This window comes from Pantherophis guttatus, chromosome 7 (assembly GCF_059756535.1).
Source record: "Pantherophis guttatus breed Tessera chromosome 7, ASM5975653v1, whole genome shotgun sequence".
Lineage (NCBI taxonomy): Eukaryota > Metazoa > Chordata > Lepidosauria > Squamata > Colubridae > Pantherophis > Pantherophis guttatus.
The window spans coordinates 34,481,530-34,506,720 of record NC_142069.1 but is presented as its reverse complement, the minus strand read 5'-3'; the positions used below and the strand labels follow the sequence as shown (position 1 = coordinate 34,506,720).

The 25,191-nt window shown below is 38.5% G+C and overlaps 1 protein-coding gene across 3 annotated transcripts in view; it reads left to right on the top strand.

The window, feature by feature from the left end:
- The window catches only part of FAM234B (family with sequence similarity 234 member B), a 38,671-nt gene extending 15,563 nt beyond the window's left edge, over positions 1-23,108 (top strand). For all 3 annotated transcript variants that reach the window (XM_034403751.2, XM_034403752.3, XM_034403749.3), the window contains exons 5-13: positions 997-1,127; positions 1,536-1,683; positions 5,436-5,577; positions 9,330-9,473; positions 11,081-11,162; positions 11,762-11,917; positions 16,133-16,235; positions 16,836-17,059; positions 21,264-23,108. In XM_034403751.2, coding sequence (XP_034259642.2) covers positions 997-1,127; positions 1,536-1,683; positions 5,436-5,577; positions 9,330-9,473; positions 11,081-11,162; positions 11,762-11,917; positions 16,133-16,235; positions 16,836-17,059; positions 21,264-21,269 — 1,136 coding nt within the window. In that variant the 3' untranslated portion in view covers positions 21,270-23,108. The remainder of the gene's footprint in view (positions 1-996; positions 1,128-1,535; positions 1,684-5,435; positions 5,578-9,329; positions 9,474-11,080; positions 11,163-11,761; positions 11,918-16,132; positions 16,236-16,835; positions 17,060-21,263) is intronic.
- Positions 23,109-25,191: the final 2,083 nt, after the last annotated feature.

Genomic DNA, 25,191 nt, shown 5'->3' with positions numbered 1-25,191 from the left:
TCAACTCCATCAACCAATCAAGATGTAACAACACAGGCAACCAACCCGTTCACAGCAACAAAGTCAGCACCCCACACCTCCCCACCAGTATTTATAGAGACGGCAGCTCCGATCATGCTTTCCTCGCACAAGCACAAAGCCGAAGACACCAGCCTGAAGATGACAAGTGGGACCTCGTCGAAACGTCGCCAAGATACTATCAATCTTACACGGGAAAAGACCCAAATACACCAAAACTTGCATACCTCTACCTGAAAATCTACGAAAACATCTATCTATCTATCTATCTATCTATCTATCTATCTATCTATCTATCTATCTATCTATCTAAAATAATAATTCCTTTCTATCCATCATCTCTCACCTGTTTTAATACTTCAATACTTATTTGTTTTTTGGCTTGCCTCCCATACTCCTCTCTTGGATCTTCATCTCTATCAACATCTGTACCTTCACAATTCAGACTGAATATTTCTCCCATCTTTATCCTCCTAAGCTGCCAGGTCTCCAGAATATCCACCTAAGCCCCTATTTCCCTTTCAAAAGTATCTTCCTGGTTATCCTATTCCATTTTTAAATCTCTTAAATGTTTTTCCCTTGGTTTATCTCATCAGCCATTATTATATTTATCATCTTTTTCCCATCTTCTTGCTTTGTTGGTTGGTTTGTCCATTCTGTCTTTTCTTCCGTTCTTTCTGCTGTAGGTTTGCTGGAGCAGCCCTGGGACAGTGCAGTGCAGGGTTAGGAACCTTGGACCTGACTTAATTATTGTATTTCCAGCGACCTTTAGAAATTAAATTATTGGAGTTGCGATCCTAACATACCTGGAAAGTGCTAAATTGAATATTTGATAGATGTGACCAACTTGGTTGAAGTTTGTTCAATTGCCACCTCCCCCTACACCCTCACCAATCGAGCACACCCTACCTGTAAATCCTAGCCAGTTGGTAAGATGCTTCTTGGCTGATACCAATTTTATTGTATATCACCCTTTAGGAAAACCAGTTTGGACCTTTGATTCCTCCCACTTTTCTAATGGAATCTTGGCTGCTCCAGCTGTTATTATACCTGACGTGGATGGAGATCGGATCAGCGATTTGATGGTCTTGACCCTTGGAAAAACACAGGTAGGGTGCGTTTCCCAAGCCTGGGTAAGGAAGGAAGAAGATCTGAACATACTATTTTCTTAAAGCTTATCCCAAAAGGGTGTCCAAGATATTTAGAGAGTAACAGATTTGGCAGGGCTATAATAATTGCTTAATGAATAGTCTTCCACAATGTGCCAGTCGTTTTTTCTGAAGCAGAAAAATAATATAAACTTTTTTTAATTCCAAAACTGCTAGCTCAACTTTCCCTACAGCATTTGACCCTCGGAGAGATTGGCAAAATAAGAAACCTGATAAGATTTAACAGGATGCAGCTAAAAAATGATTTAAAAATGTTTTTCATTCAGTCTTTCTTGGATGTGCATTTGATAGTGGGTGTTTGGACTTCCATCTTCACATTCCCTCTTCTTCTTTCTTTTCCTCATGTAGCCAGAATTGAGCTTTATCCTGATATCGGGTAAAACTGGAAACCTAGTGGGAGGACCTGTGAAGTACAGTATCAATAGAAGTGGAAAACTGATTGATCCACAGACTTATATCACCTGCCATGGAGCAGTCTACATCCTCTTTGGCTTTGGTAAAATGTCCAGTTGCTTTGTTATTCTTATTTCTAAAGCATACTGAAATTACATAAAAGGAGTTTGACCCATAAACCCTGGTAGCATTACTTTGGTCCTGATGACAAGCATTCCAGGGGCTTCGCCTCCAGTATACTTATTTCTTTAATTTATAAATGCTAAAATCATATCAAGCATAGCTTGATTTACATTCCTAAAGAATATCTAGTTGGCATGGTGGGTAAAAAATGAAATTACTAAGGGTGTGACTTTTCTGTAAAGGCCAACCCTATTCAGTATCTTTTTAAAAGCTATCAACTCCTTTTATTTCACATTTATACGTATATGGTACATATAACTGGTCAGTGGTGGGATTCAGCCAGTTCGCACCACTTCGGGAGAACCGGTTGTTAACTTTCTGAGCAGTTTGTTGAACTGGTTGTTGGAAGAAATCATTAGGGCAGAGAACCGGTTGTTAAATTACTTGAATCCCACCACTGTAACTGGTACTATATTGCTTAGAAAGGTACCAATTTCTTTCATATAAAAAAAGCTAAAAATATAATGATACCTGAGCAGAAGGGAAATGGCCCAAAGAGCAGAGGAAACAAAAAATCAGCTCCTAATTGACAAGATGATTTGGGAAAACTGCAAGAGAAGGAACGTTAACTTGAATGCAAAAGTAGGCATTCAACTCCCTGCCATACGATTGGATAATCAAGTGCCTAGAAGAAGTCAATAGAAATATCAGAAGCTTTGTGCAAAAGTCAATGGCATAGTGGAAGATATAGTTGCTGGTCAATGGTGATAGATTGGGAGAGATTAACAGCAAGATTGAAATTTCTCAAGGAGTCTCACTGTCACCACTACTGTTTGTGATTGCACTGATTCCTCTGTCAAAAAACCTGAACAAGTCAGGTCATGGCTATCAAACATCAAAAGCATCTGCCAGGCTATCCCACTTCCTTTACATGGGGAATCTGAAGCTGTATGGAAAAACACCACCTAAAATAGAATCACTGCTCAATACTCTCCTTATATACAGATAAGATATTGCAATGGAGTTTGGACTAGACAGATGTATAACCCTTACCATCAACAGGGAAAAATAGTAGAAACTGAAGGAATCTAGATGCCCTATGGAAACATCAAGAGTCCGAAGAAGATCACTACAAATACCTGAATATCTTTCAAGTTGACAACAACAAGCACATTAAAGTCAAAAAATTAGAAGGGAATATATGAAGGGAATACACAGGTAGTCCTCGACTTACAACAGTTTGTTTAATGACCATTCAAAGTTATAACGGTGCTGAAAAAAGTGACTTATGACCATTTTTCACACGACCATTGCAGCATCCACATGGTCACGTGATTTACATTTGGATGCTTGACAATTGTTTCATATTTCTGATGGTTGTAGTGTCCGTGGTCATGTGATTATCTTTTGCAACGTTCTGACAAGCAAAGTCATATGGGGAAGCCAGATTTACTTAACAGCTGTGTCACTAATTTAACAACTTCAGTGATTCACTTAACAAATGTGCCAAGTAAAATGGGGCAAAGCTCACTTAACAAATTTCTCATGTAGCAACATAAATTCTGAGCTCAATTGTTGTACATTGAGGACTACCTGTATAAAAGATCTTAAAGTCCAAACTCAGAAATACAATCAAGGCATTGAACACCTGGGCAATTTGAGTCATTAAATACACAGCTGGAAGTATGGAGTGGATCCAAGCAGAACTAAAAGCCCTAGATAGGAAAGCGAGAAAAACGATGACAATGAATCATGGTCTTCATTCACACAGTCATGTTGACAGACTACTTACCAAGGATCAGGGATGGGTATGAAATGTTTCAATTACACTAGAAGTTGAAAAAAAGGGGTATTAGAAGAATATCTGAAGGACAATGAAGAAGATACAAGCTTGTACACAGTGACGGCTTACTGAATACCAGAGAGACCAAACTGACTTACAAGAAAGACCAAATGAAAAATAGAAAAGAGATGTGGAAAGGCAATTACATGATCAGTACATAAAAAAACCCCTAGCAGGCAAAGTAGATGATGAGAAAACCGAGCCATTGCTAAAAGCAGGAAAGTTGAAGAGAGACACAGAGGAACTACCGTGTTTCCCCGGAAATTGTTTTATATTTTTTTGAACCCTGAAATAAGCGCTTAGCCTTATTTTCGGGGAGGTCTTATTATTTTGGAGCGCATGGAGCAAGATCGGGCTCCTCTTGCCATCTTACCTGATTTCCAGCTCTGTCTCCTTTTTTTTTTTAAATTTGATTTATATGCCGCCCTTCTCCGGAGACTCAGGGTGGCTTACAGTGCGTTAAGCAACAGCCTTCATACTTTTGTATATTTATACAAAGTCAGCTTATTGCCCCCACAAACTGGGTCCTCAATTTACCTACCTTAGAAAGGATGGAAGGCTGAGTCAACCTTGAGCCTGGCGAGATTCGATCTTACTTTAATTGCAGACAGCTGGCGTTAAATTACAGTGCTTCTGTCTGTTGAGCTAAACCAGGTTCCTTAACCAGAGGAAATGGCGGGGACTGGCTGCACATGCATTTAAATATTTTTGGGGTGGGCTTATTACAGGGGAGGGTTTATTTTCAGGGGAGGGCTTATTTGCGGGAAACACAGTAATTCTCACTGCACAAACTAAGCTTTAAGAACAAATGCATTCAAAGCTAGAATTGCGAAGATGTTACCAGACAGCAAATGCCATCTCTGCAAAGAAGCTAAAGAAAGAGTGGCTGCCTGTTTAGCTGCTGCCAGACGATCACACAGACTGACTGCAAATAATGGCATGACAGAGTAGCTATAATGTCACATTGGAAGATCTGCAAGAAATCCATTTGTTTGCAAGCAAGAATTAGTGGAAAACAAAGTAGACAAAGTAATGGAAAACGAAGAAGATAAAGTGCTCTGGGATTTTAGAGTTCAAACATACAGGTACCTGCCACAGAACAGCCTAGACTTAACAATTGTTGATAAGATAGGCAAAAAAGTCTGGGTAATGGATGTTGCAGGACCTGGAGACAGTAAAAGAGAAGGAACTCTCTAAAAATCACAAAGTACAAAGGCCTACAAATAGAAGTAGAACAATGATGGCAAAAGAAAGCAAAGATAGTATCAATATTAATACACACCTTGGGTGCAATCCCAAAACATCTGGAGCACCACTTAAACACCAGCACCGACAAATCACTGTCAATTGCGAAAGGCAGCTTTATTGGGAAAAGCTTACATCCTGCAGCAATACCTTTGTCACAATCGAACAACATCTGCCTATCCCAGATCCTCAGAAAGGACTTGATAGGTAGGTTAAAATGCCAAATCCAGTCTAAACATCTGGCTGACTATGTGATCAACCATAATAATAATTTAGATAATAGGTCACATTAATACCAATGCAAAGAGTCTTGTAGGAGTATTTTATAGTGCAGATCTAGTTCATGTGTTCCGCACTAAATGAGTCCAGGGTTTGTCATGTCTTTTCTGGGAAAACATGAAGACTAAATGTAAAGAGCTCTAACAGAAAAACCCACTGCTCCACCATAAAAACTCCCAAGATCAACTGAACAGAAATATGATTATTGTAGAGTAGCTAGAATTTTTATCTGTATACATATAAAGGCCCTCATAGTGATGGGATGTCCCTATTGAATGTCTTTAACTTTCCAGTTGCTAACTGATTTCACACCTGCTTTATCAATCACAACAGAATTTTAGACTTTGCATTTCCTTTTTACCTAGGTCGGGTCTATGCAGTTGCTTTACGAGATATCTTTGCGCAGGCCAGAAATCATGATAATTTCCCTCCAGGGCTGCAGCACGAAGAACCAGAGTGGGAGAAACACAGATCGATCAATTTGTTAGAGTTCATTGATATTTACAGGTGGGACACTATCTTTTCTCTACAGTGAAATTTGTGAATCACCCAGTTTTAATTCACTGTGAAATGCACAAATCTTCAGCTGGCTAAAGATTCAAAAAATGAGTGTGATGATACAGGTTTTTTTTTAAAATGGTTGCCATTGTTCAAAGAAGTGTTTTTCCTTTAATTGCATAGATCATTGAAGTTGACTGTTCAATAATTTTTGTTGTTGTGGTCAAGTCCAATATACATATACTGTAAAATTAAGATTAAACTAAAACTACAATTGGGCAAAAGCAATGCGTCGTGCACTAGAAATATCGATGTATTACAAAAACCTCTTATTGTCATGACCTTTAATTATGAAAGAATGAATGACAATTTTTGGCCCATGTCTCCAGAGAGAATGAGGGAATGAAATTTGGGGTGGTTGTGGCTTTTGCTACATTGCTGCCCTGGTCATGTGATCTCCATTTTCAGTGTTCTGTGACAGTTTCCTAGTCAATCTTGCAATCTCTTGCTCCCTCCCTCCCCCACCCAATAACAGCAACTTACCTGCCCATTGGGAAGGAATGGGGGGGGGGGGGGAGGGACGGAGGGAGCAAGGGAAGGAGGGAGATTTCCAATGCCCCTGCCAAATTCCCACAAGAAAACTCAATTGAGAAGCTCGCAGGAAATTAGAAGTTGCTCCTGCTCCCACTGCATTTTTATCTATCCATCCTTGATCATTCTGTTTCACTGTTTTAGGTAAGGAAATATCTTTGAAATAATGACCAAGTGGGGAATTGGTTGTCTATTAAGCACTAAAAGTGAACTATGTAAAACTATACAAAACAGACCAAATTTTTTTAAAAAACAACAGCAATAAATGACTAACATAAAAACCTGAATCATAAAGTAGCTAAAATTAGCCCTAAATTTACAGATGGTAACTAATAAACAGTAAGAACTATCTAATTTGAAAACGGAGATTAATATTTAGTGGTTAAAACTTATAGTTAAAAGGTTGGGGTAGGAATAGTTGTTTCAGATTAAATTACTTAAAATATTTATGAGCCTGGGCACAGATGCTTATGTAACATCAATAGAGGGGTTGTACATAGAGATAAATATACACAATGCTCAGTGGTGGGTTGCTACCGGTTTGCTCTGGATCGGCCGAACTGGTAGTGGCGATGGTGGGAGAGTCCACCCACCCACTCAGACACTTCTGCACATGTGTAGAAGTGTAGTTCATGTGCTTGAGCGCGCATGCGCCCACGAGCGAACCGGTAGTGATGGGTTTTGGAACCCGTCCCTGACAATTCTATTCTAGGTCCTGGATAAGTATGTAGAGCTGTGAAACCTCGGACTCTATTGGCATCTTAACGTGGGCACCGATTTATCTGCAGGCTGCATGGATATAAATCAGGGGTAGGCAACTACAGCCCTTTTATGACTTATGGACTTCAATTCCCAGAAGTCCTGAGTCAGCCACACTAGCTCTGGAATTCTGGGATTTGAAGTCCACAAGTCATAAAAGGCTCATGGTTCCCTATCTCTGATATAAATAATGGTCTGCTTTGGCCCAAATTAGAGTCTGTCAGAGTCCACTGTGTTTATTATGCTGCTACACAGAATTTTGCAATGTGGTACGTAATAGCAGGGAGGTTCACTGTCCTGCAGCATTGAACATTTGACATGCTGCTGCTTTGTTTTTCTCTAAAGGTGCAGACCTGGGGCCTCAGGCACAGGCAGTCTCTGAAAGCTTTGAATGCAGCCCTTGGAACCTGCCCAAAAGTGATTGCTGAATTCTAATATCTAATCTGGTTAGAAGGGATCATTATTAAAGACCATAGGCTGTAATCCTATTTAGTTTAATCTAATTTAATGAAATTGAATCATTTTGGATTTTTCCTGCTTTTACGTGTTGTCTGACAAAAAAAACAAAAAACAAAAAACCAGATATCTAAAAACTTTGCATACAGGTAGTCCTTAACTTACAACCATTCATTTAACAACAGTAGTGACTTATGATCATCTTTGCACTTATGACTGTCACAACATCCCCATGGGCACATCATGCTTCGGGTTTCCTCTCTTAAGGAGGTGGGCATCAAGTAGTAGGGCCTTCTCCATAGTAGCTCCCATCCTGTGGAACGTCATCCCTGCAGAGATAAGATTGGCCCCCATTTTGACACTCTTTCGCAAGGCTCTGACGTTATGATTGTGCCAATGGGCCTGGGGACCCCAAAATGACATGGAGCCTATCAAATGGCTTGTTTGATTATTGTCTCTCTCCCCCCCTCCCTCTCTCTCTCTCTCTCTCTCTCTCTGTGTGTGTGTGTGTGTGTGTGTGTGTGTGTGTGTGTGTGTTGCTTTTTGTATTGTTTTTGTATTGGGATTTTATCCTTGTAAACCACCCAGTGTCATATAAATAAAAAGTAATCAGAATTTAGGGACTTGTCAACCTGCATGTATTTATGAAGACTGCAGCATCCCAGGATTGTGTGATTGCCATTTGAGACCTTCTCAGTTGGATTCCAACAAGCAGAATCAGTGCGGGAAGCTGGATTTGCTTAACAACCACATGATTTATTTAATAACTGCAGCAATTCACTTAACCACTGTAGCAAAAAAAAGGTTGTAAAAATTTCCAGCTGCCTTGCTTAGCAACAGAAATTTTGCTCCCAATTGTGGTCCTAAGTCAAGGACTACCGATATACTCTAATTATTCCTTAGCAAAAGTGCAGGACAATTGCCTTAACCCTATCACAAACATTTTATGCTGGAATTGGTTTTTAGTATTCTGTTCAAATTATGATGCAATATTTTTGGTGGGCTTAAAAAGTAAAAGTCTGAAGTGTCTTTCCCAAACTCCCAGCAATAGCAATAGCTCTTAGACTTATATACTGCTTCACAGTGCTTTATAGCCCTCTCTAAGTGGTTTACAGAGTCAGCATATTGCCCCCAACCATCTGGGCCCTCATTTTACTGACCTCCGAAGGATGGAAGGCAGAGTCAACCTTGAGCCTGATAAGATTTAAACTGCCAAACTGCAGGCAGCCAGCAGTCAGCACTCATCAGAAGTAGCCTGCAGTACTGCACTCTAACCACTGCGCCACCAAGGCTCAATACACAAGTTGTTTAGATGGTGCCCCAGATACAGGTTACAGAATCTTCTCCTTCATGTGAATTTAACTAACAATCCAAACCGTGGTTTGATTGAGAGTTTGTTTTAGCGTCTACCCTTATTTGATAATCCTATCTTATAAAGACATTAACAATTCTTTTTTTTCTATTAAAAAAAAGCTATAAGTAGTTGCATAAATGTCTTGGCTCAGGTGTTCTCTCTGAGCCTCAAATACCCAGCACAATTGTTGTGTGGTTAAAATTAGAAGATTCCAAGGACAGAAATCACAATAACAACCAGCTGAATGGTAGCACTTACCCAGCCTTGGTTAATCTAGAAAAGTTACCCTGAGTCAGACCTAGTTTTTTTAAGATAAATTTTTATTGCTTTTACAATAATAACAGAAAAATAAAACAGATGGTACAGACCTGGTTAATGCTTGAAGTAGAGACCATCAGAAAGTTCTAGGCTTATAAAATAGACTGGAAATTGAAAAAAAAAACCACATTATAAGAAAAAATGGGGAACCTGTTCTGTACAGCACTGCTGCCATAAAAATGAATCCGTGACCAGAAAAGCAGTAAGAATTGAATATACTGGGAAAATGATTGACATTACTGTAATTTGCTCATTACTTTTGTTTGCTCTCTGTATCTTGCAGTGGTGGCGTTGTGTTTCTACAGGCAGTGAAATCTCCTGACAGCAATTGCAGTGACCTTTTGATCACTACTGAAGATGGTTTGACTTTACTGCGAGGTCAAGATTTGGAACTGCGTTGGACTCTAGAGCAGCCGGATATTGACAGGTTACTGGGTTTGAGGGGGTGGGGAGTGTGACCTTTTCTGCTTCTCCTATTGAGCTCATATGTAGTGGCAGGTTAATAGGGAACAACTCTTGTTAGCGTTAATCTATAGGAGCTTCCTCTCAGCTTTGTGGAATGTTTTTCTCTTAAACCAGCTTTCCTTAAATCTGGTTAAGCTGGATGGGGTTTTGGGGAGTTGGCATTCAGCGCTTCGTGAATCATCAAGTTGGGTCAGGTTGATCTGTTTGTGAAGAGCCACTGGAAAACAGCTCTAAGCAACTGAAAAATATATTCATCTGAAACAGTGGTGGAATTTAAATTTTTTTTACTACCAGTTCTGTGGATGTGGCTTGGTGGGTGTGGCAGGGGAAGTATACTGCAAAATCTCCATTCCCACCCCACTCCAGGGGAAGGATACTGCAAAATCCCCATTCCCTCCACACTCCTGGGGGAAGGATATTGCAAAATCTCCATTCCCACCCCATTCTGGGGCCAGCTAGAGGTGGTATTTGCCGGTTCTCCGAACTATTCAAAATTTCTGCTACCAGTTCTCCAGAACTTGTCAGAACCTGCTGATCTGAACCTTTGATGGCTGGTGGTTTTTTTTTTTTAATTATTCCATTAATATAACATGTCTGTAATGTCATAAGTTGATTCTCAGACATGAAAATAAGTTAAATTATAGAGGACAGTAATTACTGACATCAACATTTATCATTATGGAAGCAGAGAACTCATTCTGTTTTGGCTAGGCAGTTATTCACTTACCTGCCACATTCTTGTTAGTAACCCTTATTAATGGGAGTTTCTCCTTTCAGGAATCTGGTTGGCCTTTGTTGCCTCCAAGCCAGCAATGAATATATTTCCCCTTGTTAATTGTTTGACTCATTTAAGTTATTCCCTTGGTGTTAGATGAGCAGGTACATCTTTAGTTTATGCCAAAAGCTTACTAGATATGGCAGCAGCCCTAACTAGATGAGAAATAATATCACACACAAGCTTTAGAGGGAGCTTTAAACAAGCTCCCTCTGACTCTGACTATGAAATGATATGACTCTGCAGTTGAAGCAAGAAGCTTGGTATTAAAAAGAAGTAGCATTAAAAAAAGTTTTGGTTTGAAGTTGTTCAAGTTCAGATGTGCGGTGTACATATGTGTATGTGTGTGTGTAATCCTAGCCATATTAAAAAGATGCATGAAAGAGTCATGAGGCTTTGAAGGCTACCTGTTTTTTGTATTACATATGTGCACAAGATTCATCTCCAGGCACTACTCTGAACAGGGGCATAGTGGCCATAAAGGATACAAAGCTTCAAGTGAAGTAGAAACGTAGCTGAATCAGATTCTACTCAAGTGGGAAAAATTGCTGCTAGGAAATTCAAGATATTACTAGGGTCCAAAACTGTCACTTTGGTTTTGTATTAACAACTACTGGTCTCCTGGTTAGGAGAGCAGATTCAGTGGACAAACACTTTGAAATCTTTTGATGAAGTCTAGGCTCATAGGAATGCAGATATGCTCCAATGAAGGAAAAGTTACTTCTCTCCAAGCATGGACATAAGATGTTTCCTTTGTCCACTTTTCAGTCTGACTCCTTTCTTCATTTTTGCAGCCAGCCTTGCCCAGGGTACTTCAATGATGATCAAACTTTGGACTTCATGCTTCAGGCCCAACATGGAAACGTCTCTAAAAAGGTGCAGTCACTGCTTGCTTACAGTACAATCCTCTGCAATCTTAACTATTCAGGCAGGTAGCTCCAAAGTAAATGTTTATTACATTTTTCCTCAACCCAATGCTGGTTGGAAATTCTGCATTTGAAGAGCACCAAATTGGGAAAGAGTTGTATAGCTGCCCAATGTACAATTTACAGTCAATCCATTGTGACAAGCAGTATTACTTGAATACTAATTCAAGGTAAGACAAATGGTCCTCTCCCTTTGGTATTTTGGATTTTAATTCCTGCAAGTGGTTAGTGGCAGCATAATGTAGATTATATAGTTCATGCCATTTAAATGTGTCTGCTGTTGATACAGCTATGACCTTTCTTCTAAACAGTGACCACAAGTGACTGCTTGTCATGTGATCATTCATTTCTGAGAGTTAAGGGCCAAGCTAGACATTAAAGACATCTTGGCATTTAATGTGCATCTTTTAAGAATGGTAATGAAAGGGAACACAACAGATGTGGAAAGCATGTTTAATCCCTTTTTTCACTTCTCTTCCACTCCCCCCCCCCCCCGCCCCTTCTCCCCTGAAGTTTTATCTTGCTAATTCTGGGCTTCTCCGTTTTCAGATTCTGGTTGTAGATGGTAAATTAGGATTGCCAATTTGGAATTATGAGCTGCCGTATCACATGAGAAAATCAGATGCACTGTCAGTGCTGACTTTGGACAAGAAATCTGTATTTCTTTTCTGGGCTAATGAGAAGCAATCTCTCTTCAAAAGCTTGGTGAGTGCAGAGTTCTTGAGTATGGAGGAGGCATTTGCCCTGAAACCACACTATTTAATTATGGTTGAAAACAAGCTGCAGTTATATAAGGGCATGAAAAACATTTTGCCCATTCTACCTTTTCTGATTTTATGTGTTTCCGGGACTTTGAAACAATATTTTGGGGGAAAAAATATTTTCATTTCTGTGAATATTTTCCTGGCCCATTTCTTTATTTAAACACATATACACATCTGTCATCAGCCTGAATCAAAGGCTTCTTCCCTGAAAGTTATGAACCATAACCTACCATGCTTTATAGACCAGGTTAGTAGATAGAGGGTTTTTAATTTTCCTGTCTAGGGTTGAGAGAAAGAGACAGACTGGCCCAAAGTCACCCAACCAGCTTTAATGCCAATAATAATAATAATAATAATAATAATAATAATAATAATAATAATAATAATAATAATAATGTGTTGTCCCGATTGTAATTGGAGCCCTTGGAGCAATACCCAAAGGGCTACCCGGCTATTTAGAAATTCTAAATTTGCTGGACTTGAACATTTTGACTCTACAAAAAACCACCTTACTCGGAACAGCTTACATCCTCCGACGATACCTTAACAGTTCCTAGGTCCTTGGTTAGGACTCGAGCTGCTGAGCTATTAACCAGCCTCAAAGGCTGTGAATCTCACTAAAGATCAAATAATAATAATAATAATAATAATAATAATAATAATAATAATAATAATTGTAATTATTATTATTATTATTATTATTATTATTATTATTATTATTATTATTATTATTTTATTTCTATACCGCCCTTCTCCTGAAGGACTCAGGGCGGTGTACAGCCTATTAAAAACACAAAAATATACCGACATCAATTAAAAAATAATTAAAATTATTAAATAATTTCGGCCCAAATTAAAACCCAAAAATTTAAAACACCCAATTTAAAATCATTTACATTGATAGCCCGGCCTGGCAGAACAGCAGGGTCTTGAGGGCACAGCGAAATACACGGAGGTCGGAGATCTTGCACAATTCTGGGGGCAGTTCATTCCACAGGGCAGGAGCTCCCACAGAGAAGGCCCTCCCCCTGGGTGTTGCCAGCCGACATACCTTGGCCAATGGTACTCTGAGGAGCCTCTCTCTGTGGGAGTGGACTGGCCGGTCGGAGGCTACTGGTGGCAGAAGTCGGTCTCAAAGGTACCCAGGTCCTATAAGAGGATTAGATCCTTGGGTCTCTCTTCTAGTCTAGTAAACATTACATTTATTTCTCTCTTTCCCTTCCCATCCCCCATCCCTACATATTTCTACATTTTAAGAACAGCTTCCTTTCGCAAAAAGCATCAGCCTAATGCAGTATAAAGGTAAAGGTTCCCCTTGCACATATGTGCTAATCATTCCCGACTCTAGGGGGCGGTGCTTATCTCCGTTTCAAAGCTGAAGAGCCAGCGCTGTCTGAAGACATCTCTGTGGTCATATGGCTGGCATGACTAAACGCCAAAGGCACACGGAACGCTGTTACTTTCCCACCAAAGGTGGTCCCTATTTTTCTACTTGTATTTTTTACGTGCTTTCAAATTGCTAGTTTGGCAGAAGCTGGGACAAATAACGGGAGCTCACCCCGTTATGCGGCACTAGGGATTCGAACACTGAACTGCCGACCTTTCGATCGACAAGCACAGCATCTTAGCCACTGAGCCACCGCATCCCTTATGCAGTATAGCAGCTGCAAAATCCAGGCATTATGCATTTAAAAGCATATACAGTACATGATAAGAGATAAGAAATAAGCTTTTAAAAGCCAATAAGTGTTTGCACCCACATTTCTTCCTAGAAAAAGAAATCCACAGGGGGATTCCATTTCTCTTGTACCTGCCTGTCTACACAGTCTTTATAGTAGATTGACAAGTAGGGCCAGAGTAATATAGATACAGGCAATGCTTAAATATATTAGTCTCAGATTATGAGATTATCAGAATCTTAAACTGGATTTGGAAGCAAATTCCAGTTCTGAATAGGCAAGCTTTTTATTCCCATGTATCCTAGTTAGCAAAGTTATTGGCAAATAATGGAAGTTACAGACCTAATCATCTGAAAACATCAAATTGTGTCTCCCATTGAAATTTCACACTAGCTGCCTTAGAAAGAGTAAATATTACTTTTCCATATCTGGAATGTTGATTATTTTTCAAATGCTTGCCAGTTCCATTAAATTTATAAAACCATAATGGCCTTGGGTTGGACCTGTTTGTCAGATCACACATGTTGGAAGATGTAACCATGTTTATTTTGAACCTGGATTCAATCTGGCATGCTATGGAATTGCTGCTGTCCTAGATATAAATCCAAGATAGGGAACACACCTTGCATTTTAGGATAATTATTTAGTAACTACAAGAGTATGCATGTCTTTGAAAACAACAGTCTTCAAGCTTTCATCTGTCTTTTAACAAAGGGGCTTATTACTCTTGTCAGTGAGCAGTAGTAATATTTATTACTGCAATGCAGCTTTGACCACCTTGAGATAATCTTCATGCCAAGATTGCATAAACAATCTTTATTCATCTCAGCCAAGCTATATCGGCTACACAAAAGGAAAACATTGACCAAACTCTTAATGTCAAGTTTGATAAATCCACACAGGCATTACCTATATAAGGAACTGAATAAAATACGTTTAATAAACTTAAAGGACTAGCACAGCTAGAGAGAAATCTGGTACAGATATCCTCAACTTACAACCAGAATGGAGCTCAAAATTTCTTTTGCCAAGTGGGACATTTGTTAAGGGAATTTTGCCCCATTTTACAACCTTTCTTGCCACATTTGTTAAGTGAATCACTGCAGTTGCTAATTTAGTAACATGGTTGTTAAGTCAATCTGGTTTCCCCATTGACTTTGCTTCTCAGAAGGTTGCAAAAGGGGATCACATGTCCCCAGGACACTGCAACTGTTATAAATATGAGTCACTTGCCAAGCGTCTGAATTTTGATCACGTGAGCCTGGGGATTCCACAATGGTCTTAAGTGTGAAAAGCGGTCATAAGTCACTTTTTTCAGTGCCATTGTAACTCTGAACAGTCACTAAATGAACTGTTATAAGTGAAGGATTACCTGTACTCATATGTTATTGTGGTGTTTCTACTCTGACATGACATGATAGTGTTCCAATATCTCAGGGGCTGCCACAAAGAAGAGGGAGTCAAGCTATTCTCCAAAGCACCTGAGGGCAGGTTAAGAAGCAATGGGTGGAAACTTATCAAGGAGAGAAGCAACCTAGAACTAAGGAGAAATTTCCTGATAGATAGAACAATTAATCAATGGATCAACTTGCCTCCAGAAGTTGTGAATGCTCCAACACTGGAAGTTTTTAAGAAGAGATTGGATAACCATTTGTCTGAAATAGGCTTTCCTGCCTAAGCAGGGGGTTGGACTAGAAGACCTCCAAGATCCCTTCCAACTCTGTTATTCTATTCTATTCTTTCAAATGATTTTTCCTCACCCTGTCTGTACTTTTCCTCCACTGATAGCACATGATCATCGGAAGATCATGTAATGAGAAGAAAACAACAGAAGGTTAAAAACTAACCTTTTCTAATTCTTTTTTTCATTTCAGCTTCCTTCATATCACATGACTGTTGCTATCATTAGTAACTTCAGTTTAGCCAATACAAACAACCATATAAAGTGCAGTTCTGATCCTGCCTTAATCTATGGATTTGGGCAAACCACTGCTTCCCTGCCCCCGTCCCCGCCCCCTGCTTTTCTTGGAATAAAATAAAATGAAATAAAATGAAAGCCGCCTCTTAAGAATTTTTTCAAGGAACACTGGCAGTTATTGTGAATCTGGTACTTTAACTTATGAGCAATATTGAGGTTCGTGCAGGAGGCAGCAAGATGAAATTGTGATAATTGACATGCGTACATAGACTGATTTTAATGAGAATTTGAAAGTGGTAATAACTGGAAACATCCATGTACTGATTGCTGTTTGATCGTTAGAAGCTTTTCTCATCTCTGTTCCAAGTTGCTTTAGTTTCTTTTTATTACACTGTGTAATCTTGTATTTTGCAGTGTAGCTGTCATTACCTTTTATCACTGTCCATGCTGGCTGGGCTATGGAATTGGTCTACAAGGTCTACTTTAATTCTGTTGAAATGAGTGAGATGAATTAAGCAGGGGCCCTTTATGACTGCGTCTGTTGTTGCTACTGTTTTAGGAACCCAGGCCAAGGATTCACCATCTTTATCTTCTTCATCCTACTTTCCCTTCAGTCCTTTTGGACCTGAGTAATACGACAGACCCAGTAATTGCTTCATCTAGTGAGTATGCCAGGAAAAATCGGAAAGGGAAAGCCAAGTTTGCTTAAGTAAATGCTGAAAGATGTCCTAGTTTGTGGTGGCTAATAATGGCTCAATTCCCTTTTTTTTGCTGGGTTGTTTGTAGTGCTTAAGTCTCTTAGTTAAATATTGATCTCTCCTTTGAATGAACAATGCAGTTCATTATTTGCATATTTCATTAAACTGGTCTAGGCTGTCAAGGATCTAAAATACTGAAGATGTGTTTTTCTTGGCATCTTATATTCTTCTAATAAAATTGGTTGCGTTTTATGACTATAGGTGTTAAATGTTGCAATTACAATTTCTAAGACGTAGAAGCAGTTACAACGTGCTAAGATTTCAGATAATTTGTTTTTGCTTCTGTGTAATTGTGCAACCAAAAATGCTGTGTGATTGTGACCTTGTATCTGTGCTGCAGAGCCATTTGTATTCATACCGCTGATCACCGTTCCTAGCTGTTAGCTGTAACTAGAAGCCAAACCTGAATTCATTTAAGAACAGCTAATAAATATTAGCTTTAGGAATCCAAATGTGATTTATTGTTTACTGGTGGTTGTTTTTGTTCCCCTTTTCATCTGTTAGTTGGAATAAATGATCTTCAAAAAGATGCCTTTTATATTACGGTGACAAGAAGTCCCACTTCCGAACACCAGCCAGGGGTTCTGTCAGTTAGGAAGCTCCGCCTGAGGTGGGCCCTGATGACACAGAGCCGGGATGTACCTCTGAAAGACACAAATGCCAAAATCAATCATGGGGAATTGAGGCGGATTCTTTCTAGGATCAAATTTATTGATTTTGCTCAGAAGGTGAGATTCCATGGGGTTTAAACATGGGCATGTAAGAGGGTGGAGAACTAACGTGACTGTTCTATTGAAGAGGAAGACAAATGATGTTTTGGTAAATTACAGAATAAAAGAGTTGAGAAACTGCTAAGCTATATGATTTCTCTATTTTGATATGGGAGGAATTGGCCTTGGTCATGCTCTGATTCTACAGTGCCTCACTTATCTGGAAAATGGTTAAGTGAGGCCTCAAGTAAGCAATTGAGGATTAAAGTTTAATGTTTTAATTTGCCTTCCCCTAATACAGAAGTTAACTTGCATGACTCAGAAATGTGATATAGTAGTTAAAGGTAGACAATATGGATTTTTATGTTTTTATTTGCTTTTCTAAAATTTAGTATTGTGCTTTTGGGTCAAAAATAAGATTGGGCTGTGAGACTTTTGGGAGATGAAGGAATCCTGTATCCACTCGATGAACTAACTAATTGCTCAAATACATAAAAAAGGTCAATTTTCAGTGACATCAGAGCTGCTATGTGGAAATATGGTTGAGATTTCCTGGCCAATTGCCTTTTTCTGTACTTCTGCAGAGTATTTCCATATATTGGAAGATTGCCAAAATCTCTGAAAAGGAAGTCTTTATTTTAAAAAAAAGAATAGAAGAAGAAAATGAATAAACTCCAGTAGATAAATTGGAAATTGCTTTCTTCATTAAGATTGAAGTTCCAAATATAGTTAGTAGTATTCTCGGGCAAGAGTAGGCTCATTTTTCTAATCTGTTGTGATCTTTGGTGCAACGAGAACTGCATTTATCCTAAATAGGTTCAGAGAGATTTATATAGTTCACATATTATTGTAAACTATTATGTGTTTGGTTAACACAATATGTGAATTCCAATTGTAATTTGTGTATTATGGTTTACAGATTAGTTTGACGGGAGAACCTAGCTAGTGATAAATTATTCAAAAAACCATACTTAACTAAAACCTTGGTCCTGACTACTGTCTGGCTGACATGATATAGTTGTTGTTTCATCTCCCCTTCTCCCCACATGCTGTTACTGTTTTTTTTTTTTTTTTTTATTGAAAAGGTTTTCAAATACAAATTTTTCCCCCTTTTTCCCCCCCCTCCCCCCCTCCCTAACCCCCCCTCCCCCACCCTTCCCCCCCTGTGACTTCTTCGTAACAAAAAAAAACCCTAATTCATAACAGATTACTTACTCCCTCCTCAAAATACTGACCTTTACTTACTAAAAGTATTATAAATCCCCCTTTATCCATACATTTCAGAAAAGAAGAAGAGAAAAAAAAACAAAACAAAAAAAAACAAACACATTATACTATAACTATTATAAAATAACTCTAATTTAGCATAATAGTGTTTTATATCTATGCATTATTGCAACAATTCAAAACCACCTTCCACTTTAAAACTATACAATAAGTCCTACTTTAATAACATTTCAAAGCGGGCTCCCCATAAAATCTAATTTAACATTTATTCCACTCTATCCATTTCCTCCACTCCCCTAAATGTATCACTTAAAAATCCCTTTTCTTAAACTAATCAGTCTGTAGCTAGCTTATTCACCCACTGTCTTACAAATTTACCATACACAACAATTCTTGATATCTTTAATTCACTGCCCACACTACTTAAAAATATATATATATATATATATTCCATTATATCTAAATAAAAAAAAGAAAAGACAATAACTTTAAATTTATAGTCCATATAATATCTTCTTGAAGTCTTTCCACTGGATTGTTAAAACCAACATCCATAATAGGGTGACATAGCTTGCGGATGCAACAGTTTATTCAAGATCTCCAATCATATCTGCCCCCATCAGTAGTAAACATCTTCTTATATATATAAAAGTAAAAACAACCACCCGAGTGACATTATAATTGTATTCCATATAATAATAATTGTGGGTTTCATCAGGATTATTAATTTCCATCATCGTATTGGGTAACAACCCGATCTTCTGCATGTCCCAATGTGATTCTCTTGCCTTATAATTCAAGATAATTATAATATATTTATCAACACAAAAAGAAGTTTCAAAATAGATAATTCAAAACCATCAATTTGAGGCTCTTTCCATGTCCCAAAATTACGGCAATGCAGAGATCTGCCACTATCCTCAGGATGATATTGACCAATATGTCGCCTCCTCTATGTTTTCACATAATCATTCATATTTTAAAATCACTGGCTTCACTGTTGCTTGGGTTAGAAATTTCTATTTTTGTACAACCTATTTCTTTTTTTGTTTTCTTTTTGTGGGTTTGACCTCCATCCTAATTTTTTGTGTCTCGCATTTCTTTTTTATCCCTTGTATATCCTCTAATTGGTTTCCATGCTTGTCCTTGCCTTGATAAGTCATCACATTAAAATCAGATGGCACTTCTCTCAAATTTGTAGATAATCCAGCTGGGGTATCCGATAAATCCAAAGGCAATTTATCTGGTACAGTCTCTGTCTTTAGTTCCAGCTCCTTCTGCTTATCCTGTATTATATCTGAAGACGTTAAATTCATTTTCAACCTATTTTGATAAAATTCTTCCGCCCTTTCAACAGTATTTAACTGGTATCTTTCTCCTTGATATCTCAATATAATACCAACTGGGACGTCCCACCGGAATTGAATATTTCTCCTTTTTAACTCAGACACCAGAAAGCCAAATTTCTTCCTTTCCATTAATATCTTAGGTGGGAGTTCCTTGTAAATCCAAATCTTTCTTCCATACAATTGCAAATTAGAATTGAAGGAATTTTGCACAATTTTATTCCTAATTTCTTTATCTGAAAAATAGATTACCACATCTCTAGGCAATTGCCTTTGCTTGGCAGTCCAAGAGTTTATTCGATAAGCTCTGTCAATCCTACAAAACACTTCCTCAGGTTGAATCTTTAAAATCCCAGCTAGAAATTCAGAAGATATTTTCCTTAAGTCATCTCTGTTATTTTCCTGCAAACCTCTAAGTCTTATTGCATATTCTGTGAAATTATATTGTATCTTTAGAACCTCTTTTTGAATCCTCTGTTCCAGATATTCTACATTACCAGACTTTTGGTCAGCATCCATTTTAAATTTTTCTTCTGAACTATAATCCTGAATATTTAACAAATCATTTTCAATTTTTTGAAATCTATTGTCCAATTTATCTTGAATTTCATCCATTTTTGACTCTAGTAAATTAGTATTTGTATCCAACCGAATCATGAATTCTGGCAATTTTAAAATTTTTTGCTGCAAAAAGTCAAACTTGGATTTCACCAATTCCTTAGTTTCCTGCTTAAATTTTTCAAGTTGCTGATTCACAATCTCATCCCTTCTTTCAATCTCCTCTAAGAGAAATTCTATTATATTAAAATCAGGTTTCTGGGACTGAAGAGTTAAAACATATTGCTTTAAATTCTTGGTGGGGGAATCCCCCCCACCTATTTGTTTGTCTGACTTCACAAGCCTCAGTGCCATGTTTCCGCCTAAGCAGGCTTTGTTAGAAGAAGAAAAAAAAAAAAAACAAGACAAAAGACTTCCAGCCAGCAACACTCAAGCCTCCAGGGAAAAAAGAGAAAAACAAAAACAGGAGCGGAGTTTTGTCTACAAATGTAGCCAGTGGTATTTATTCCGCTACATTGTAATAATAAAAAACGGAAGAACTTTCCCTCTCAAACTCTTCTCCAGCCGCGGCAGACGCCATTTTAAAAAGAAACTTTTTTCCTCTTTCTCTTCCTCTATTCTCTTAAGTAATTTTTAAAAGATAAGTAAAATACTTGCGCTTCAGTATTACAGGTCCAGCTCACATTTTCTTTGAGTAATCTGTCAAATTCGCAGGCTTGCTTTTGACGCCTGGCTCTGCATTAGCAGAGGTCTCCCAAAGCCCGGAGCAACGGCTGGGGATATGGGGCATCTCATCCGCTCCATCCCAAAAGTAAAAGAAAAACTTTTGGGACTCTGCAGAGAGTTCTACCCACCCCTGCCGGCTCTATCTCCGTTTCCTCATGGGAACGGAGTTTTTTCGAGCCGCCGTTCCGTTGTGAAGGCGGCTCTAACAGGCAGTGGAAGCTGACGATCCCTAAGGAACGTCTGGCGGCGGCCAGCAGCAAACAGGAAGTCCCCCACATGCTGTTACTGTTAATTGTGCCTTTCATAAATACTAATTCAGAAGCTAGACTTGAAATATCTGACACCTTTTCTTCTTTCTACCTCAGTTCTAGCCACATATCTCAGGTGTTCTGGGTGACAAATATGGAGCCACTGTCTACAACCAAGCTGCTCAGTCAGACTTTATGAAAACTCCGGTTAATGAAGAATGGGAACTAAGCCCAGATGTTTTAGCACTGGGGAAGCCGAACTGTTCACCCTTAAGTATCCTGACTTGAAGGAAAGCTGCTTGTCCCTTTGTTTGCTATTACATGTCTGCATACTTCTTTCCAGGTGGATTGAATGTGTGTATTTAAACAGGGATATTGGGATATGGGTATTGCCATCTTAATTTATGAAATATATTAAAAAGTTCCTATTTATATTGTAGAAGTATTTAAGATCCTATTTATATTGTAGAGGTATTTCAGTGTATTCTGCCTTTTACCACTAATCCCTTGACTGGCACTCTTCACTCCGAGTTCCTTCAGTTTTTTTAACCTCCTTTTGTTTTAGGATTACTCTTTTTTCTCATTTAGTTATTCCTATCTTCCATGTCTCAATCCATAATCCACATTGAATAATAATATATGTCCTAGTGCCATTTGATACATGCATGCATTAATTCATTCATTCGGAGCCAGATGGATTAGCTACTGAAAGTTAGTCTAGTGACCATCAAATCTCCCAAATGAGTCTAGAATCAATCTATTTATAGGGGAGTTTTATATAACCAATGGATAAAATGTTTGTTGTAATGCTCTGGTGTATTGACCAAATGAATTCTGATTAGGCATTCCAAGGAAACAGCATGACAGATGCTTTTGATGTTAGTATTACATAAACCTCCTAAAATAGAACTTATCTATCATTAAACAAGGTGATGATGATTCTACTATCTTCTCATAATGTATGTTCTCAGTTTTGTTTTAAAGTATTAAAAAAATACCAATTCTGAAAGAAGATACAATTGAAGCTTTTTCATAAAAACACAAGAGCCCTAATGAGTAAGACCAAACATCTGTTTATTCTAGCATCCTATTCTGGCTGAACATATGCCTTTAGAAAAACCGCTAGCCATTTCCTGCTCCTGTTCCCCAATACACATTTTGGTGACTCCATTGCTTACATTCCTCCTTTATGAGAAATGTCAATTTATTTCTGGATCAGGTACGGATCAGTACTACTGCCTTGGCAATGTAAGAGGAATTGCCATACTGGATTGAATTCAAGATCTGTACATAATCCCTTTCAAATGTGTTTCTTTATCAGCTTTTATCCTCACAGTAATTCTGAGGCAGTGGCTCACTCTACTGCTTTATTTTTATTTGTATATGTTGGAAAGGAGTTTTGGTAAATTGATATATTATACAATATATAGCACTTCTTCCTCACTGCCGCCTCCTGGGCTTGTTCTGGTTTTTCAGATAACTTAAAAGATGTACGATAGTCTTTCCTAATTTTGTGTCCTTCAGCTATATTGGACTGCAACTCTTTTAACAGTTTAAGACCCTACTGTGTAGCAGTAACAATTTAACACAGTCATAATATGTATGTCATAAATATTTTGGGTGTGTTTTCCATAGCTACTTCACGTGGCAGTTTGATGTATCTGAAAGGCACCCAATTGGAGAAAGCAGTATCCACATTGCTTCCAGAGTTTCTTTAACAAGGAAAAATCTGTGTTGCTCATCCTGTTGGCAAATTTTGAAAACTACTTGAAATGATGACATGCATCCTGAGTGTCTCCCTTCAGTTCAGATTTGATTTATGCCGTTTGGTGCTTCTGAGCTTTCTGTGATTGTTTTTTCTTCTTCTCTCCCTGTATTCCCTATGCACTTTAAAGAAAAGGCTTGTCTGTATGTTGTTCTAAGCTATAAACCTTACCAGAAGAAATAAATATGTACAGCATATCTCTGTGTCAGCTGAGTTTTCTGGCTTCTCTATGACAATTGAAAGTGGGTCTTGAAAAGAATAAAATTAGAGTCTGTAGGCTGTCAGCGGTTAAAACTGCCATGAGAAGCTACAGTGGAAATATGCACATATCGGCTGTGATCATAGTCAGCCTTCAGCCTAGAACAGAACTTGCAGAAATCCTTTTTCCCCTGGGGGTGAAATCAGATTTATGGAATAAGGATAGTTTAGCCATGACACTATGTTAATTGGCCCTTCAGTTAATCATAAACCTATTCTTCCTCATAAGTCTAAAGTTTATATCCATGGACGCACATTATTTAAAATCCAACAAAGTCTGACAAAATGCAGGACATATGGAATGAAGACAAGGAGAAGCTAATCATATCATTCAGTAAAATAAATCCATATTGTTCAGTCACTATGTGGCTTATGTGAGAAAAGCCCAGGTTGTCCGGGATAGGGTGTCAGTGCCAATCAGTATATATGAGTTTTACCAACTTCCTGTTATTTCATGCTGTTAGCAAGTCCTGAGGCTGTTTTGCTGTAGAATGAAATAGAAACACTTTTACAGGCCAGTATATTATCTAATAACCTGCATTTGTGATTGGATTTTATAAATGCTGATTCTCCCGCCATTAAGTAAATAACACAAGGTGGCAATTTAGACTTTAAATATTCATATTTCTCCCTACTCTAACTGAATAGAGCACCTCATGCCTATAAACAGTGAACAACTGTGATCAGCCAGCATAGTCTAGCTATTACAAGCCAAATGTTCTCATACGTCAAAGTGCTCCTTACTAGTTGGCCTAAATTTCAGCTCCTACTGTCTCTGGAGCATTGACTTGCCTCCTGTGGCTCTAGGCAGATGACAAGACTGTCAATTGGAAAAAAAAAACCTTGCCAGCTCTGAAATATACGGAGTATATGCTACTTGTATGCTTACACCTGCCTGAATGAGACTCTTGGTTATTTGTTCCTTCTGGAGAGCAAGAGCATGGGAAAGTGTTAGCCTGAGCTGTTTTGCTTTGGTGTCCAAAGGTCCTATTTTTATGAAAAGCCACAACAATAAAAACAGCCCCAAAAGCAAGCTGTTTCTTATCTTAGCTGCGAATGCAGTTATGCAATGAATGCTAAAAGCAGAATCCTTGGGATGTGGAAGGCTGAGACAGTATTTCTCAGCAAACTGTGAGTAGATTAATTTGTTTTCCATGAATGTTAGTAAATGCTTATACCACATTCCCTATTTAATGGCAACGTCATTGGAATGATATTAATTTATGGCATTTCTAGACAAATCTGTAATAAAGGTTGTCTGTCAGGGCACTCCCTCTCAGCCATGTTTAATGTGCTTTCCTCCCATACTTGAGGTGGGAAGAAAACAGGTCAGCCTAAATTGTGCTGCTTCCCACAATCTACCTTGACTGTGCTGCAGTGTTGCTGCCATCACACAAAGGACATGGAGTGGGTTCAAGCAAGGGCAGTAAATACAGGTAGTCCTTGACTTACAACAGTTCATTTAGTGACTGTTTGAAGTAACAACGCACTGAAAAAAAGCGACTTATGACTGTTTTTCACAGTTAAAACGGTTGCAGCAGCTCTGTGGTCACATGATCAGAATTTGGACACTTGACAATTGGCATGTATTTTATGACGATTGCAGATTCCTGGGGTCTGTGATCCCCTTTGGCGACCTTCAATGGGGCAGTCAGATTCACTTCACAACCGTGTTACTAATTTAACAATTGCAGTGGCAACTGTGGCAAGAAAAGTCCTAAAATGGGGCAAAATTCACTTAACAAATATCTCACTTAACAAATTTTGCACTCAATTCTGGTTGTAAGTCAAGGACTACCTGTAATGGATTCCCTGCTAATCTTTTTCTTCTCCCCATTCAGTTTCAGCCACTGGTGGGAAAATCAACCAATACCCATGTTCATGAAGGTGTGGTGGGGGCAGGGTTGATTTGCCCTTTTATTATTCACTGGATATGCATAAAGGAGCTGGATAATGCTCTGAATGGGGTCTGGGAGGAGTTGGTCTACGGTAGGAATCTCCTGTTTTAGGCCCCCAGAAGTA